The sequence below is a fragment of the Schistocerca serialis genome, chromosome 7 (assembly GCF_023864345.2).
Source record: "Schistocerca serialis cubense isolate TAMUIC-IGC-003099 chromosome 7, iqSchSeri2.2, whole genome shotgun sequence".
In the NCBI taxonomy this organism is placed as follows: domain Eukaryota; kingdom Metazoa; phylum Arthropoda; class Insecta; order Orthoptera; family Acrididae; genus Schistocerca; species Schistocerca serialis.
Window position 1 is genome coordinate 86,500,013 of NC_064644.1, and position 17,282 is coordinate 86,517,294.

Consider the following 17,282-nt stretch of genomic DNA (forward strand, 5'->3'; position numbering starts at 1 on the left):
GATTAATACTCTTATAAGAAACATGATAATTTTTGTATTTCTAATGTACTCTTAGCCTAATGGAAATAACAACACTGCAATTAGACTCTGTATGGTTCTAAAGTGAGTGGACAGGTCTGCTTGCTGATACATATACAGGGTGTTTATAAATGAATATCACGGTGATAATGCTTTATAGTATTTATTAAATTAAACTTACAGTTATAAATGATACGTCAAATGAAAGAGCAACTCAAACAGTTGTGTTTGGCACCAGTGCACATGCACAGCGTGCAATGTTTCCGCTGCAATTGATAGAACTTCTCTGTACCCAAGGGCTTGATAGGCCGCAAGGGGGCCAATGACAGGGCTTGTTTAGCATGGCCTCCACATTTACCCATCCTAATGCCATGCGATTTTTTCCTCTGGGGCTTCATCAAGGATAGTGTGTACGTGCCTCCACTACCAGTAGACCTCCCTGAATTAAGAAACCGGATTGAAGCAGCTGTTGCTACAATCACTGAAGACATGCGTATCAATCTTTGGGAAGAACTCAGCTATAGACTTTATGTGTGCCGTGTCACAAATGGTGCTCACATTGAACATTTATAAGGTTCTTGGCAAAACTGTTGGAGTTGCTCTTTCATTTGACATATCATTTATAACTGTAAGTTTAATATAATAAATATTATAAAGCATTGAAACCCCGATATTCATTTACAAAAACACCCTGTATAAGAAAACTGAGTTTAATTCACCTTAACACTAATCACTGGTTTATAATCGTTTAAATTGAATTAATGAACATCTGGGCAACAGTAATATCTCACACTATGAACCACATAAACTTCCAGGAAAAAACTTCACAAAATAAATCAAATTTTGTTTCATGTAAGTTTAAAGACATTTGCAAACTAACTAAATTCTAAGTGCAGATCACTTACAAATAACCATGGTAAGGTCTTAGATTTCAGATTAGTTGCCTAACATGGAATATTCAAATTCCTCAAGTTGAAAATATTTCATAGTATTTCCTAGTGACACAAGAGACAATTGCTAGTCTGCAGCTCAGCACTTAGAAAAACTTTGACATACTTGAGACACGACCTATTGCCATTCATAAGTAATGCCTCTCCCAGGATTCAAAGCCAACTGCTCCATTTATCTGAATAATGTGGCCCGTGCAAGATAGCTGCCACCTATTTAACGCTATCACACCAGTGAACTTCTACACAAGTCGGGAGGGACTGTGCCACTCAGCTGGTGAACTGCTGCAGAAGTCAAGAGCCACCAATGCCACTCAGCTGGAGGACTGCTGTACCAGATTTACCTCTCTTGGTATTTCTCTGCTTCACTACACTCAGTTTTTGTGGAAGTTTGTCCTATGTGGCATCTAGTGGCTGTCTTGGAAGACTGTAGTTAACAACAGTATCACCAGATGACAGTTGTATTCAGTTTCAAAGTGCAGTTCACATAGTAGAAAGCACAGGTTCAAGAGAGAGATCACAGCAATATGTTAAAGAAGTAACTCTCATTAAATTACATCATATGAATGGATCACCAACTTCTACTTCTGAAATTAAGAGAGTCACACATTCTCTCAAGAATAAAAGCTGTTCTGGTTTGGTCGTGTTTCAGATAGAGTACTAAAGATTTGTTCCCATGTAATAAGTCCAGTACTGTCAGAAATATGTAATGCACCATCAAGTCGAGGCATTTTTCCAGAGAGACTAAAATATGCCATTGTTAAACCTCTCTTTAAGAAAAGTGATAAGAGAAATGTCAGTAACTATCAACCTATTTCACGGCTGACATCATTTTCCAAAATCTTCGAAAAGGTGATGTATTCTAGAATAGTATCTCACCTAGGCAACAATATCCTCAGCAAATCACAGTTTGGGTTTCAGAAGGGTTGCTCTACTGAGAATGCCATTTACATGTTCACACACCAGATATTACAAGCATTAAATAACAAAATAGCACCAGTAGGTATTTCCTGTGACCTACCCAAGGCATTTGATTGTGTGAATCATAGTATACTCATAGATAAACTGAAGTTTTATGGGATTGATGGTATAGACAACCAATGGATCATGCCATATTTAACCAAATGAATGTAGAAAGTTGTACTTAGTAGTAATTCAACACACAGAATCCAGGGACATAATTTTGACTGGGGAGAAATCACGTATGGGGTTCCCCAAGACTCCATTCTTAGGTCCACTACTGTTTCTCATATATGTAAATGGTCTACCATCTATGTACGACACGCAGAATTAGTTCTTTTTGCAGATGATATCAGTAGTGTAATCACTCCCAGTATACATACAGAAATGGAAGAAACTGTGAATAAAGTTCTCAAAAGTATCGTTGATGGGTTTTCTGGGAATGGTCTCACCCTGAATTTCACAAAGACACATAATACTCAGTTCTGCACCTCTAGGGGTACTGCACCAGTGATAAGTGTAACACTTGATGATGAAATAATACATAGGGTGGAAACTTCCAATTTCTTAGGTGTCCATATTGATGTGAATTTAAAATTGAAAAAACTCATTCTGGTACTTCTAGAACAACTTAGTTCGGCCACATTTCCACTTAGAATCATAGCAAATTTTGGGGAGAGAGAAATCAGTCAGTTGACGTATTTTGCTTATTTCCATTCAATAAGGTCTTCATTGCCCAATAAATTGCTGTAAGAATAATATGTGGCGTTCATCCACGATCATCTTGTAGACATCTGTTTAAGGGGTTGAGCATTCCGACTACTACTTCACAGTATATTTATTCCCTCATGAAGTTTGTTGTGAATAATCCACCACAGTTCGAAAGGAACAATGAGGTACATAATTACAATACTAGAAGAAAAAATGGCATTCATTACTCAACATTGCGGTTGTCTTTAGCAAAGAAAGGAATGCACAATGCTGCAACAAAAATTTTTGACCACTTATCCAGTGATGTAAAATGTCTAACAGACAGCTAGATAAAATTTGAAAATAAACTGAAAAAGTTTGTCCTTGATAGCTCCTTCTATTCTAGATTAGATTAGATAGAGATTAGATTAGTTTTCGTTCCATAGATCCGTGCTGAGGAGATCCTCGTGGATGTGGAACATGTCAATTTTTTTTTTTAACCTGAAATAACAATACTAATAGTATGAATATATACAATACATCATTTGTTTCTATTAAAAAATTCGTCAATGGAGTAGAAGGAGTTGGCCACTAGTAAGTCTTTTAGGCTCCTTTTAAACTTTATTTGTAACGAAATTTTTTATGTTTGCCGGCAAATTATTGAAGATGAGTGTTCCTGAGTAGTGGACCCCTTTTTGAACTAAAGTAAGTGCTTTTAAGTCCTTGTGCAGATCATTTTTGTTCCTGGTATTGTATGTATGAACTGAGCTGTTTGTTGGAAAAAGAGATATACTATTTAGGACAAATTTCATTAAGGAGTAAATATACTGAGAGGCAGTAGTTAGTATACCCAGTTCTTTGAAGAGGTTTCTACAGGACGTCCGTGAATTTACTCCACAAATAATACGTATTACACGCTTCCGGACTCTGAAAACTTTTGTTTGACTTGAGTTACCCCAAAATATTATACCATATGACATTATGGAATGAAAATAGGTAAAGTACGCAAGCTTTTTCATTTTTATGTCGCCTATGTCTGCTAACACTCGAATTGCAAATACAGATTTGTTAAGGCGCTTCTGCAGTTCTGTGGTGTGCTCTTCCCAACTGAATTTATTACCAAGTTGTAATCCCAGGAATTTAAGACTGTCAACCTCTTCTATCTGCTCTTCTCCGTATTTTATGCATATGCTGGGTGGAAACCTCTTACAGGTTCTGAATTGCATATAGTGAGTCTTTTCGAAGTTTAATGTCAGTGAGTTGGCTTTAAACCATTTATTAATATCCATGAAAATATCATTAGCAGATCTTTCTAGAACTACACTTGACATACTATTTATTGCAATACTTGTGTCATCTGCAAACAAAACGAACTCTGCCTCTGGCAGTGTAACTGATAAGAGATAATTAATGTACACAAGAAAAAGCAATGGCCCTAAGATGGATCCTTGTGGGACACCACATGTAATTTCTTCCCATTCTGATGATGACTTAATTCACTAGTCCCTTGCACGGACACCCTTTGTTTCCTGTTAGTAAGGTATGACTTGAACCATTTTGCAGCACTGCCCGTGACACCATAGAATTCTAATTTACTTAAAAGGATGTTGTGGTTCACACAATCAAATGCCTTTGACAAATCACAGAAAATACCTGCTGCTTGTAATTTGTTATTTAATGAATAAAGTACATTTTCACTGTAGGTGTAAATAGCCTTCTCGATATCAGAACCCTTCAGAAATCCAAACTGTGTTCTTGATAATATGTTATTTGTGGTCAGATGGTTGAGCAGCTGCCTGTACATTACTTTTTCTAAAATCTTTGAGAATGCTGGCAAAAGTGAAATCGGTCTGTAGTTTGATGGTATCTCTTTATCCCCTTTCTTGAATAGAGGCTTAACATCTGCATATTTTAGACAGTCAGGAAATGTCCCAGTTATAATTGACTGGTTACACAAGTAACTTAGAATTGTACTAAACTCACAAGAACATGCCTTTATTAACTTTGTTGATATTTCATCATACCCACTAGAATGCTTTGTTTTTAAAGATTTTATTATGGACGTTATTTCTTTTGGTGAAGTGAGTGATATGTTCCTGTCCTTGAAGCTATTTGTGAAGGCTAGTTTCAGATATTCAAGGGCATTATTTACTGATCCTGAAAGTCCCATTCTATCAGTAACAGATATAAAGTACTTGTTAAATAGATTTGCCACACTATGCCCATCAGTTACTAATGTGTCATCTACCCTTAGTGCTATTTGCTCCTGTTCCTTTCTGGTTCTGCCAGTCTGCTCTTTCACTATATCCCATATTGTTTTTATTTTGTTCCCTGACATTGCTATCTTCTTCTCGTAGTGCATTTGTTTAGACGTCTGAATTACTTTTTTTAATGTTTTACAGTATTCCTTGTATTTAGCTAAATCATCAGCATTGGAGCTATTCTTAGTCGACAGATACATTTTCCTTTTTGTGTTACAGGAAATCTTTATTCCTTGTGTAATCCATGGTTTTATTATAGACTTCTGTTTAATTTGAGTAACTTTTAGAGGAAAACAGTTTTCAAACATGGTACTGACATTGTTCATGAATGTGTTATATTTTTCATTCATGTCATGAGCACTATAAACATCTTTCCAGTTCATATCTTTGAGCAGTTTTCTAAAACGCTCAATTTTTGGATGATTGACTACTCTCCTGTACTCAGATTTAGCAGTCTTGGTAATCTGCTTAGAATTTACATCTAAAACAAGGAGCTGCATGTCATGATCTGATAGTCCATTTATAACAGGTTTTATGATATGATTTTGTTCCTTTGATTTGTTTATAAAAATGTTATCAATGGCTGTCCTTGAGGATTTAGTGATCCTAGTTGGAAAGTTTACAGTGTGAGTTAGATTGAAAGACAACATTACTAACTGCAGTGAATGTTTATTGGAAGATTGCATTAGAAAATCTGTATTAAAGTCACCAGCAATCAAAATTTCTTTGTTTCTTCCTGTTAAATAACCCAAAAGAGCTTCTAGATGATCTAAGAATAGATTATAATTTCCTGCAGGTGCTCGGTAAATAGTTATTATTATATAGGATCTGTTATGGAACTCTACTTCTGTTGCACATGCTTCTAGATGCTGCTCTAAACAGAATTTATTAATGTCAATGTTCTTGAATTTATGGCAGTTTTTGATAAATGTGGCAACTCCTCCTCCATCCATATCTACTCTGCAGAAGTAGGAAGCTAGCTTAAATCCTTAAATGTCTACCACATCTATATCAGTGGTCACTTGATGTTCAGAGAGGCAGATTATGTCAATTTGGTTAGATGAATTCATTTCATCGATACAAATGAGTAGTTCATCAACTTTATTTCTAAGTCCCGGAATGTTCTGGTGTAATAAAGATAACTGATATTGCATACTAATGGGATTGTAACTGCTTTGGCGAAGATGAACTGGCAGTTTCTGATTACTTTCTGTTAAACACTGTTTAAATGGAGGCTGTATGATAAAATCTGACTCCTGTTCATCTGTTTTCTCAAACAGTGTGTGTCTGCCAATCTCTCTTAAAACTCGTTTTCTTTCCCCCTTCCCTATCCTAAAAAAGGCATCCCTCTGACACCTGTGACCATTGGTATTTTACCACTTGTGCCAGTGTCCCCCCTTAAGTTTTCTGCAATCAACCCAGACAGTTTTCCCTTCCCTTTCCTATTGAGGTGAAGGCCATGCCTAGTGTAGTCCCACCTATCTATAGCATCTACAGGAATCAAACCAATATGGGACCCCATATCCGTCCTAAGCAGCCACTCCAACTACAAGTTCACCCTCCCTACGGAAGAGTTCAAATGAGGCCGATCATGGCGTCTCAACACAGACACAAATCCCACACTCGTATGCTTCGTTGCTGATGCTATCTTCACCAGGTCACACACTATGGAATATTCAGAGTCTCTGCCAATGCTATTTCCCGGACCACCCACTATAACCACGGCATCCTCCTTTGTGAAATCCTTGCATAAAGCACCTACATCCTCTGTTACCTGACCCAGATCTGCACTAGGCTTGAAAAAGTTTGTGACCTGGTACTCTGGACCTAGATTTTCCTGCAGTAGTTGGCCAACACCTCTACCAGGGGAACTACCTAACAACAGAACTTTCTTTCTCTTTACAAATTTCCCTACCTTTTTCAAGTCCTTGAAAGCTTGTTGTGCCCTTTATACCTTGTTTTCATTTTGGGGGAGGGGGGACGACGATGATAATAATAATAATAATAATAATAATAATAATAATAATAATAATGTGATGTTTAGAGAACAATCTGATTTGCAATACGAGTGTAAAATGACTCGTTCCACATCATGGTGATTTATCATGGAAAATGATCCATGGAACATGAAAGTACGTAACTGACTTCTATGAAATACACCAATACATCACATACTATTTTGAACACTTGCACCTAATTTGAAAATACCCTTTTGATCTCTCCCAAAGAGTGTCTTGTTAGTTACTTTCAAAAACAGAAGTGTTACAAAGCTGTTAATGTATTTAACATGATTTTTCAAGAACCATATCAGTTAAATGCAAGTTTTCAGATATCAATATCAAATCACTCATAATGAAGCAAAGAATACACCACACACTTATTACAGGGAAATGATTCAGTAGCAAAGTAATTTTTTTTTATCGTAAAAGGTGAACTCAATCTGAGTGATCAGTTATGAGTAAGAAGAACACAAACAAGCTAATAGTGTCTCCAAGGAAATGCAACTGACAGGATCCTTGACATGATAGTTCAAGTTATTGAAAATAAAAAGGCAATGCTAGTAAAAGATACATAGTAGACCTCTTCCATTTTTCATAGTTTATATATGATATACGGAGGTCAAAATAACATCAAAATACTCTGAGACTTGTCCATTATTTATTACAGGATTTCTGGATGTACCTGGTAGTTTTAGGTTTTGTGACATAGCTGCATTACGGCACACACCTAAACAACAGGCTACACCACAGATCAACATATTATGTATCCCAACCTTTATTTGGTATTCGCCAACTCGCAACCATATTATCACCTCAGGCTAATCTACAAAACAGTCTGTCATCACAAGCAAGATTTCAGTGAAGGGGCGAGATGTCCTAGTATCACATTCTAGCCATGATGCTAATGTTAACCCATCCACTGAACGGTGACAAAGCTAAACACTATGTTTTGCAGGTCAAGTGCCCGCTCTATGTTTCAGCCTTCATTTATTTTTGATTTCATGTCTATCAACAACAGTAACACAAACTACATTTGAATGCACGCACTGTACCTGCTAAAATGTTCTCGTATCACTAGTCCATAGGTTGTAGGAAAACAAAGTATGATATCAAAATAAAACTGGCATAGTCACTCAAGATATTTTTTCCCTTTCCGTTGAAACAAGTATACTTAAAATTACTAGCTGTAAATAACATTTAGGCAAATTGCAGATAATCTTGTTCTCAGTATTGCAACATGGTTCTTTTAACAGCCCTACTCCCTTCAAGACCTTTTTGCCCCCCACTAGTAGCAGCCACTGGTAAGGATACTCAATTTTTATCCACACTGGTGATACATGGTGTATTACCAAATATATAGTTCACATGTCAAGCTCCCAGTGTTTATTTTTTTAAATATAATGTATCCTTTATCAACAAACATTTCATTAAAAACGTTTATTATTTGCCCCTATCGCACTCTCCTGCCTACAATTTAATGCAGTTGCAGCCGTGAATAAATTGGGTACACTCTCAATGCAGTTGCAGCCGTGAATAAATTGGGTACACTCTCAGTCTTCTTAACGGCTAAAGTTCTTGCAAAAAAATTCGGTGCCCTTGCAACGGAAAAAGACCTGTGAAATACATCTTCAACGTTCTAACAACACGTTTTCTCACTGCTGTTAAAATGAAGGGATCTACGCTACATCCACGAACGTAAAATGATTAAAAATAACATTTGGTAATTCAGAGATTCAGCTTAAATTAAAAAGAAAACAAATAGTCATCCGAAGTTTATGATGTACATCAACACTGTTCGTCTAATTAATTTTTTGTTTCGCCAATAAAAAAGGCCTTACAATGGCAACAATGTTTTAAGAAAAACAGAAAATACCGAACTACAGGTTCCAATAATGTGTAAATTTATAAGTCAAAACAACGACTTCTCAAGCCTACGAAGGCACATTCTGTTGCCTTCAGATGTCGGGGAATTAATTTTGACATGTTTCAAATCTATCAAATTATTAAAAATAGCATCGTTATATGGAGCAATTAATACGACTTTGACGAGTATATTCTATAAAAATACAGCATTCGCATATGGTAACTAAATACCATCCCACAGACACATCATCATCTATCAGTTGTGCATCATAACAGTATGTTTTCCTAGACGCTGACATCGAAATGATGACAGGGAAACCTCTTTCAGCCTAATTCATCTCATCAATCTCTCGCAAAACACCACATCTGAAAATGCTATGGTCCCATATACTATGCTCACCGGTTCAAAACACAATGTTTATGTTACTTAACAATTTATCAACACACAATTGATGATATTTGTAGTCAAACAATTCCAGATTACGTGTTTCTAGTTTCAGTTTACCTTTTCAACAAATGCTTTCCGCATTTCCAACTACTGTCACATTCTTTGTCCATCTCACTAACTACTTTAAGAAATGTTAAGGCACAACAATTTATTCTTCACGAGATTTCAGACATAATTCCTTCGATACCGAACATTAACATTTAGGTAAACGAAAATATAACATTACGCAAGGTCATTCCACCGCTATTGTCGCTAACTAAAACATAATCACAGTGTGCGGTATCATCACTATCCCTTCGACCATCACTCAATTCACTATCATGGATTGCCATGATGTGTTCAACTAATTCAAATATACAAACCAGAAGACGAAAGGCACAAATGTCCGTCCCAGCTCCATCTCTTAGCTCAACCTCAATTGCCAACGAAATATTGAACAACTTAGTTCGGAAAAGCTTCGCATAGATAGCGCCACGAACCACTTGAGCGCGAAAGTTCGCTGTCAAAATGCGTTAATCAATACAGACGGACATGAAATCTTGACAATCCACCTTTCAACCTTAATACTACAAAGGAAAACTATACTGCTACATCTTACAGCTAATGCTTAACACAAAATCTGACTCATTTTCGCACTAAAGCAAACATTAAATTCTCCAGTTCGCAGAAACTCGTTCCATTACCAGCAGACTGGGAGTTGAAATCCAGATGAAATAAAATAAAGCGTAATTATTAGATTGTGGAAGGTGTAGCGGAAGGAATTATATGTCACATTCCCCTCACAGTGCTTTTGTATCTCTCTGAAAATTGTTAGCAACTATTTAAAATGGTACAGATAATGGCAGATCAGAAAGGAAGTAAGCCACGTAGCAGCTTCCACAAAAGAATACATTTTAACACATTGACTGCCACGTGAGTTAAATATAACTCACAGGAAGTGTTCTCTTCGGGCCACGTGAAGTAAATAAAACTCACGGACATTTTTCAAATACAGCTCACGGACATTTTTCCATTTAAAGCACCGTGGTGCAGTTGTAACACAGGAGCGTGCTGTGACTCGGTGTTATAGTGGGTTATGGCCCCAGTAACAAATCATCTTCGTGGCCTACAGTTTTCAAGAGTAGTTATTGTAATTCGTGCGTTATATATAACTAACCCTCCGCCCCATGAACCATGGACCTTGCTGTTGGTGGGGAGGCTTGCGTGCCTCAGCCATACAGACGGCCGTACCGTAGGTGCAACCACTACGGAGGGGTATCTGTTGAGAGGCCAGACAAGCGTGTGGTTCCTTAAGAAATGGTTCAAATGGCTCTGAGCACTATGGGACTCAACTGCTGTGGTCATAAGTCCCCTAGAACTTAGAACTACTTAAACCTAACTAACCTAAGAACATCACACACATCCATGCCCGAGGCAGGATTCGAACCTGCGACTGTAGCGGTCGTGCGGTTCCAGACTGTAGCGCCTTTAACCGCTGGGCCACTCCGGCCGGCAGGTTCCTTAAGAGGGGCAGCAGCCTTTTCAGTAGTTGCAAGGGCAGCAGTCTGGATGATTGACTGATCTGGCATTGTAACACTAACCAAAACGGCCTTGCTGTGCTGGTACTGCGAACGGCTGAAAGCAAGGGGAAACTACGGCCGTAATTTTTCCCGAGGGCATGCAGCTTTACTGTATGATTAAATGATGATGGCGTCCTCTTGGGTAAAATATTCCGGAGGTAAAATAGTCCCCCATTCGGACATCCTGGCAGGGACTACTCAAGAGGATGTTGTTATCAGGAGAAAGAAAACTGGCGTTCTACGGATCGGAGCGTGGAATGTCAGATCCCTTAACCAGGCAGGTAGGATAGAAAATTTAAAAAGGGAAATGGATAGGTTAAAGTTAGATTAGTGGAAATTAGTGAAGTTCGGTGGCAGGAGGAACAAGACTTTTGGTCAGGTGAATACAGGGTTTAAATACAAGATCAAATAGGGGTAATGCAGGAGTCGGTTTAATAATGAATAAAAAAATAGGAGTGCGGGTAAGCTACTACAAACAGCATAGTGAATGCATAATAGTGGCCATGATAGACACGAAGCCCACACCTACTACAGTAGTACAAGTTTATATGCCAACTAGCTCTGCAGGTGAAGAAATTGAAGAAATGTATGATGAAATAAAAGAAATTATTCAGATAGTGAAGGGAGGCGAAAATTTAATAGTCTTGGGAGACTGGAATTCGATAGTAGGAAGAGAAGGACACGGTGTAGGTGAATATGGATTGGGGGGAAGAAATGAAAGAGGAAGCCGCCTGGTAGAAATTTGCACAGAGCATAACTAAATCATAGCTAACACTTGGTTCAAGAATCATAAAAGAAGGTTGTATACTTGGAAGAAGCCTGGAAACGGGAAGGTCTCAGATGGATTATATAATGGTAAGACAGAGATCCAGGAACCAGGTTTTAAATTGTCAGACATTTCCAGCGGCAGATGTGGACTCTGATCACAATCTATTCGTGATGAATTGTAGATTAAAACTGAAGAAACTGCAAAAAAAATGGGAATTTAAGGAGATGGGACCTGGATAACCTAACTAAACCAGAGGTTGTACAGAGTTTCAGGGAGAGTATAAGGGGACAATTGACAGGAATGGGGGAAAGAAATACAGTAGAAGAAGAATGGGTAGCTCTGAGGGATGAAGCAGTGAAGGCAGCAGAGGATCAAGTACGTAAAGAGACGAGAGCGAGTAGAAATCCTTGGGTAACAGAAGAAATATCGAATTTAATTGATGAAAGGAGAAAATATAAAAACGCAATAAATGAAGCAGGCAAAAAGGAATACAAATGTCTCAAAAGTGTGATCGACAGGAAGTGCAAAATGGCTAAGCAGGCATGGCTAGAGGACAAGTGTAAGGATGTAGAGGCTTAATTCACTAGGGGTAAGATAGATACAGCCTACAGAAAAATTAAAGAGATCTTTGGAGAAAAGAGAACCACTTGTATGAATATCAAGAGCTCAGATGGAAACCCAGTTCTAAGCAAAGAAGGGAAAAAAGAAAGGTGGAATGAGTATATAAAGGGTCTATACAAGGGCGATGTATTTGAGGACAATATTATGGAAATGGAAGAGGATGTAGATGAAGATGAAATGGGAGATATCATACTGCGTGAAGAGTCTGATGGAGCACTGAAAGACCTGAGCTGAAACAAGGCCCCCGGAGTAGACAACATTCCACTGGAACTACTGACGGCCTTGGGAGAGCCAGTCCTGACAAAACTCTACCATCTGGTGAGCAAGCTGTATGAGACAGGCGAAATACCCTCAAACTTCAAGAAGAATATATTAATTCCAATCCCAAAGAAAGCAGGTGTCGACAGATGTGATCAGTTTAATAAGTCACAGCTGCAAAATGCTAACGCGAATTCTTTACAGACGAACGGAAAAACTGGTAGAAGCAGACCTCGGGAAAGATCAGTTTGGATTCCATAGAAATATTGGAAGACGTGAGGCAATACTGACCTTACGATTCACCTTAGAAGAAAGATTAAGGAAAGGCAAACCTACGTTTCTAGCATTTGTAGACTTAGAGAAAGCTTTTGACAACGTTGACTGGAATACTCTCTTTCAAATTCTGAAGGTGGCAGGGGTAAAATACAGGGAGCGAAAGGCTATTTACAATTTGTACAGAAACCAGATGGCAGTTATAAGAGTTGAGGGGCATGAGAGGGAAGCAGAGGTTGGGAAGGGAGTGAGACAGGGTTGTAGCCTCTCCCTGACGTTATTCAATCTGTATACTGAGCAAGCAGTACAGAAAACAAAAGAAAAATTCGGAGTAGGTATTAAAATCCATGGAGAAGAAATAAAAACTTTGAGGTTCGCTGATGACATTGTAATTCTGTCAGAGACAGCAAAGGACTTGGAAGTGCAGCTGAACGGAATGGACAGTGTCTTGAAAGGAGAGTATAAGATGGACATCAACAAAAGGAAAAGGAGGATAATGGAATGTAGTCGAATGAAGTCGGGTGATGCTGAGGGAATTAGATTAGGAAATGAGACACTTAAAGTAGTAAAGGAGTTTTGCTATTTGGGGAGCAAAATAACTGATGATGGTCGAAGTAGAGAGGATATAAAATGTAGACTGGCAATGGCAAGGAAAGCGTTTCTGAAGAAGAGAAATTTGTTAACATCGAGTATAGATTTAAGTGTCAGGAAGTCGTTTCTGAAAGTATTTGTATGGAGTGTAGCCATGTATGGAAGTGAAACATGAATGATAACTAGTTTGGACAAGAAGAGAATAGAAGCTTTCGAAATGTCGTGCTACAGAAGAATGCTGAAGATTAGATGGGTAGATCACATAACTAATGAGGAGTATTGAATAGGGTTGGGGAGAAGAGAAGTTTGTGGCACAACTTGACTAGAAGAAGGGATCGGCTGGTAGGACATGTTCTGAGGCATCAAGGGATCACCAATTTAGTATTGGAGGGCAGCGAGGAGGGTAAAAATCTTAGAGGGAGACCAAAAGATGAATACATTAAGCAGATTCAGAAGGATGTAGGTTGTAGTAGGTACTGGGAGATGAAGAAGCTTGTACAGGATAGAGCAGCATGGAGGGCTGCATCAAACCAGTATCAGGACTGAAGACCACAACAACAACAACAACAATATAACTCACATGACTCAGTCGTATTGGGCTTTCTTTCCTTTTATTATTTATTTATTGTTTAGTTTGACATATTACTTACACAGTAGATGCAAATCAAGTACAGTTTCATTTACATTCTTCAACTCTAATTGCAACAACAATGAAATTGTTTCTCGAACACCTGTATGCACTGTGCTTTATGAAAAAACATTGCATGCAATAATATGAGTCACAATTCTTACATTCCGATGCAGTTTGTTTGCATTCCTTGACAGCTTGTTCTCGTCCAAATTCATTCTTCATTTTTTCATAGGACACTGTACACCTACGTCTGGCTGCTCCCGCGTTCACAAGTGCACAAAATGCAGGTAACGCAGTGGCTTTGGTGAGAGATCTCTCAGGCTCATTGGCATCTTCTGTATGGAGCAGTCTCACAATCACTTCCTCTTTGAATTCTGTGATTGAGAACTTCTTGTTGTTGATGTATCGGTAAATCACATGAGCATTTACCAGTGCTAACCCTGTCAACAATTCAATTGCAAGCTTCCTGTACCATTTCACATCCCGTATTAGTCAATGCGAGTACGACTTCATTCCATCAGAAAGATCTATAAAAGACTTTGATTGATTATAGTCAATTATCATTGCTGTTTTTTTCTTTGTGCCCTTCCTGGTTTGAATTTCTGCTTCTTCTTCTCCATGAACAGCACACGACATCAGAACATCCCTCTTATCTTTCCATTTCAGTACTACTACACCTGTGCTACTTTCCTTTACTTTGTGTTTCCCGTTCTTTAGTTTTGCCTGTACAACATCTTGAGGATTCAGTTTTCTGTTTGATCTTACAGTACCAACTAAATGTGTTGATCGTTCAAGAAGCTCGAGTGCTAGATGAACACTTGTGTTAAAATTGTCTGTATATAAGATTCTGCCTTCATTTAGTAATCCACTCATAAAGCTCATAACAACAGAAGTGGCAAGAGGAACACCAGGATTCACATTCTTCCCACAGTAAACTTTCATATTACAGATGTAGCCATCGCTTAGACAAAGTTTGAACAATTTAGTTTCGAATTTATGGCGCTTATTCTTTATATACTGAATGATACTTAGTATTCCTCGAAATGGCACAAGTGTTTCTTCAATGCAAACTTCTTTCTCCGGCACGACTGCAACTTGAAATCTCTGCAGTAATTTATCAATAAGAGGTTGAATATTAAATAAGCGGTTTCCCAGTGGGCACTGATTGTTATCGGAAAATGCCACATACGTAAAAGCAGTTCAAAACGATTGCGTGACATAACATTTTTACATTGTTGTGATATTGCATATTTCTTGACCGATAATTTGGAATCCTCGGTTTTACATTTAGTGACATCCATAACAAAAATCCTAAAAATTGTTCAATTTCAGTTTTGCTGACATCAGTCCACTATTTCAGTTGTGAATTAACAGTTACTGAATGACTTTCTAAGACTTGTTTTGGGTAGCATTTAGTTTGTTGAATCACATATTCTAAAATTTCATCAGTTACAAAATACACTCCTGGAAATGGAAAAAAGAACACATTGACACCGGTGTGTCAGACCCACCATACTTGCTCCGGACACTGCGAGAGGGCTGTACAAGCAATGATCACACGCACGGCACAGCGGACACACCAGGAACCGCGGTGTTGGCCGTCGAATGGCGCTAGCTGCGCAGCATTTGTGCACAGCCGCCGTCAGTGTCAGCCAGTTTGCCGTGGCATACGGAGCTCCATCGCAGTCTTTAACACTGGTAGCATGCCGCGACAGTGTGGACGTGAACCGTATGTGCAGTTGAAGGACTTTCAGCGAGGGCGTATAGTGGGCATGCGGGAGGCCGGGTGGACGTACCGCCGAATTGCTCAACACTTGGGGCGTGAGGTCTCCACAGTACATCGATGTTGTCGCCAGTGGTCGGCGGAAGGTGCACGTGCCCGTCGACCTGGGACCGGACCGCAGCGACGCACGGATGCACGCCAAGACCGTAGGATCCTACGCAGTGCCGTAGGGGACCGCACCGCCACTTCCCAGCAAATTAGGGACACTGTTGCTCCTGGGGTATCGGCGAGGACCATTCGCAACCGTCTCCATGAAGCTGGGCTACGGTCCCGCACACCGTTAGGCCGTCTTCCGCTCACGCCCCAACATCGTGCAGCCCGCCTCCAGTGGTGTCGCGACAGGCGTGGATGGAGGGTCGAATGGAGACGTGTCGTCTTCAGCGATGAGAGTCGCTTCTGCCTTGGTGCCAATGATGGTCGTATGCGTGTTTGGCGCCGTGCAGGTGAGCGCCACAATCAGGACTGCATACGACCGAGGCACACAGGGCCAACACCCGGCATCATGGTGTGGGGAGCGATCTCCTACACTGGCCGTACACCACTGGTGATCGTCGAGGGGACACTGAATAGTGCACGGTACATCCAAACCGTCATAGAACCCATCGTTCTACCATTCCTAGACCGGCAAGGGAACTTGCTGTTCCAACAGGACAATGCACGTCCGCATGTATCCCGTGCCACCCAACGTGCTCTAGAAGGTGTAAGTCAACTACCCTGGCCAGCAAGATCTCCGGATCTGTCCCCCATTGAGCATGTTTGGGACTAGATGAAGCGTCGTCTCACGCGGTCTGCACGTCCAGCACGAACGCTGGTCCAACTGAGGCGCCAGGTGGAAATGGCATGGCAAGCCGTTCCACAGGACTACATCAAGCATCTCTACGATCGTCTCCATGGGAGAATAGCAGCCTGCATTGCTGCGAAAGGTGGATATACACTGTACTAGTGCCGACATTGTGCATGCTCTGTTGCCTGTGTCTATGTGCCTGTGGTTCTGTCAGTGTGATCATGTGATGTATCTGACCCCAGGAATGTGTCAATAAAGTTTCCCCTTCCTGGGACAATGAATTCACGGTGTTCTTATTTCAATTTCCAGGAGTGTATTTGAAGAAATCGTATGGTGTCTTGCCTTTGAGATTTAGTGCAACAGAAGCATTTACACAAGAACTGGAATGAATAAATGTGAAGTTTTTCATATTTTTACCCGCAACTGGCCCCCAGACAATCTCATTAGAATTTTTTCTAAGTGTGTCATCTTCAGAACTTTCTGATATTACACTTACTTCAATTGAACCTGAATCAACTGCAGTAGTTGTAGCACTTTGTTGCCTGGTTTTTACAACTGTGAAGTCTGTTCCTTTGACTGAATGTGGACATAAAACTCTTCTTCCTACCTTCACTGATGTGATTCCATCATCAGAACTTTCGGTTTCGCTTCTGATCTCCTCTGGTAAAAATTCGTCTGAGCTATCACCAAATAAAGACACAGAATCTTCATCACTTATCGCCATAACTTCATCTAAAAGCTACTGTACATGCCTTTATTCGTCTTCATAACTTCTACTCGACATTTTCTTCTGCCACAATATCACTTTGTTACAGAGCAAACAACG

The 17,282-nt window shown here is 39.5% G+C and overlaps 2 protein-coding genes across 3 annotated transcripts in view; both read right to left on the reverse strand.

The window, feature by feature from the left end:
• The window catches only part of LOC126412394 (uncharacterized), a 103,907-nt gene extending 94,284 nt beyond the window's left edge, over positions 1-9,623 (reverse strand). The window contains exon 1 of one of the 2 annotated variants that reach the window (XM_050081971.1): positions 9,550-9,623. The gene's annotated coding sequence lies outside the window, so the exon portion shown is untranslated. The other variant, XM_050081972.1, reaches the window with a different exon arrangement.
• Positions 9,624-14,381: 4,758 nt separating this feature from the next.
• On the reverse strand, positions 14,382-14,831 carry LOC126412903 (uncharacterized). Its single transcript, XM_050082792.1, has one exon. The coding sequence runs from the start codon at positions 14,829-14,831 to the stop codon at positions 14,382-14,384; it is 450 nt and encodes a 149-aa protein (XP_049938749.1).
• Between the last annotated feature and the right edge of the window lie 2,451 nt (positions 14,832-17,282).

Bases quoted from the DNA above. Each gene is read 5' to 3' on its own strand.
- LOC126412903 (XM_050082792.1), bottom strand. From the start codon at position 14,831: ATGAAAGTTTACTGTGGGAAGAATGTGAATCCTGGTGTTCCTCTTGCC.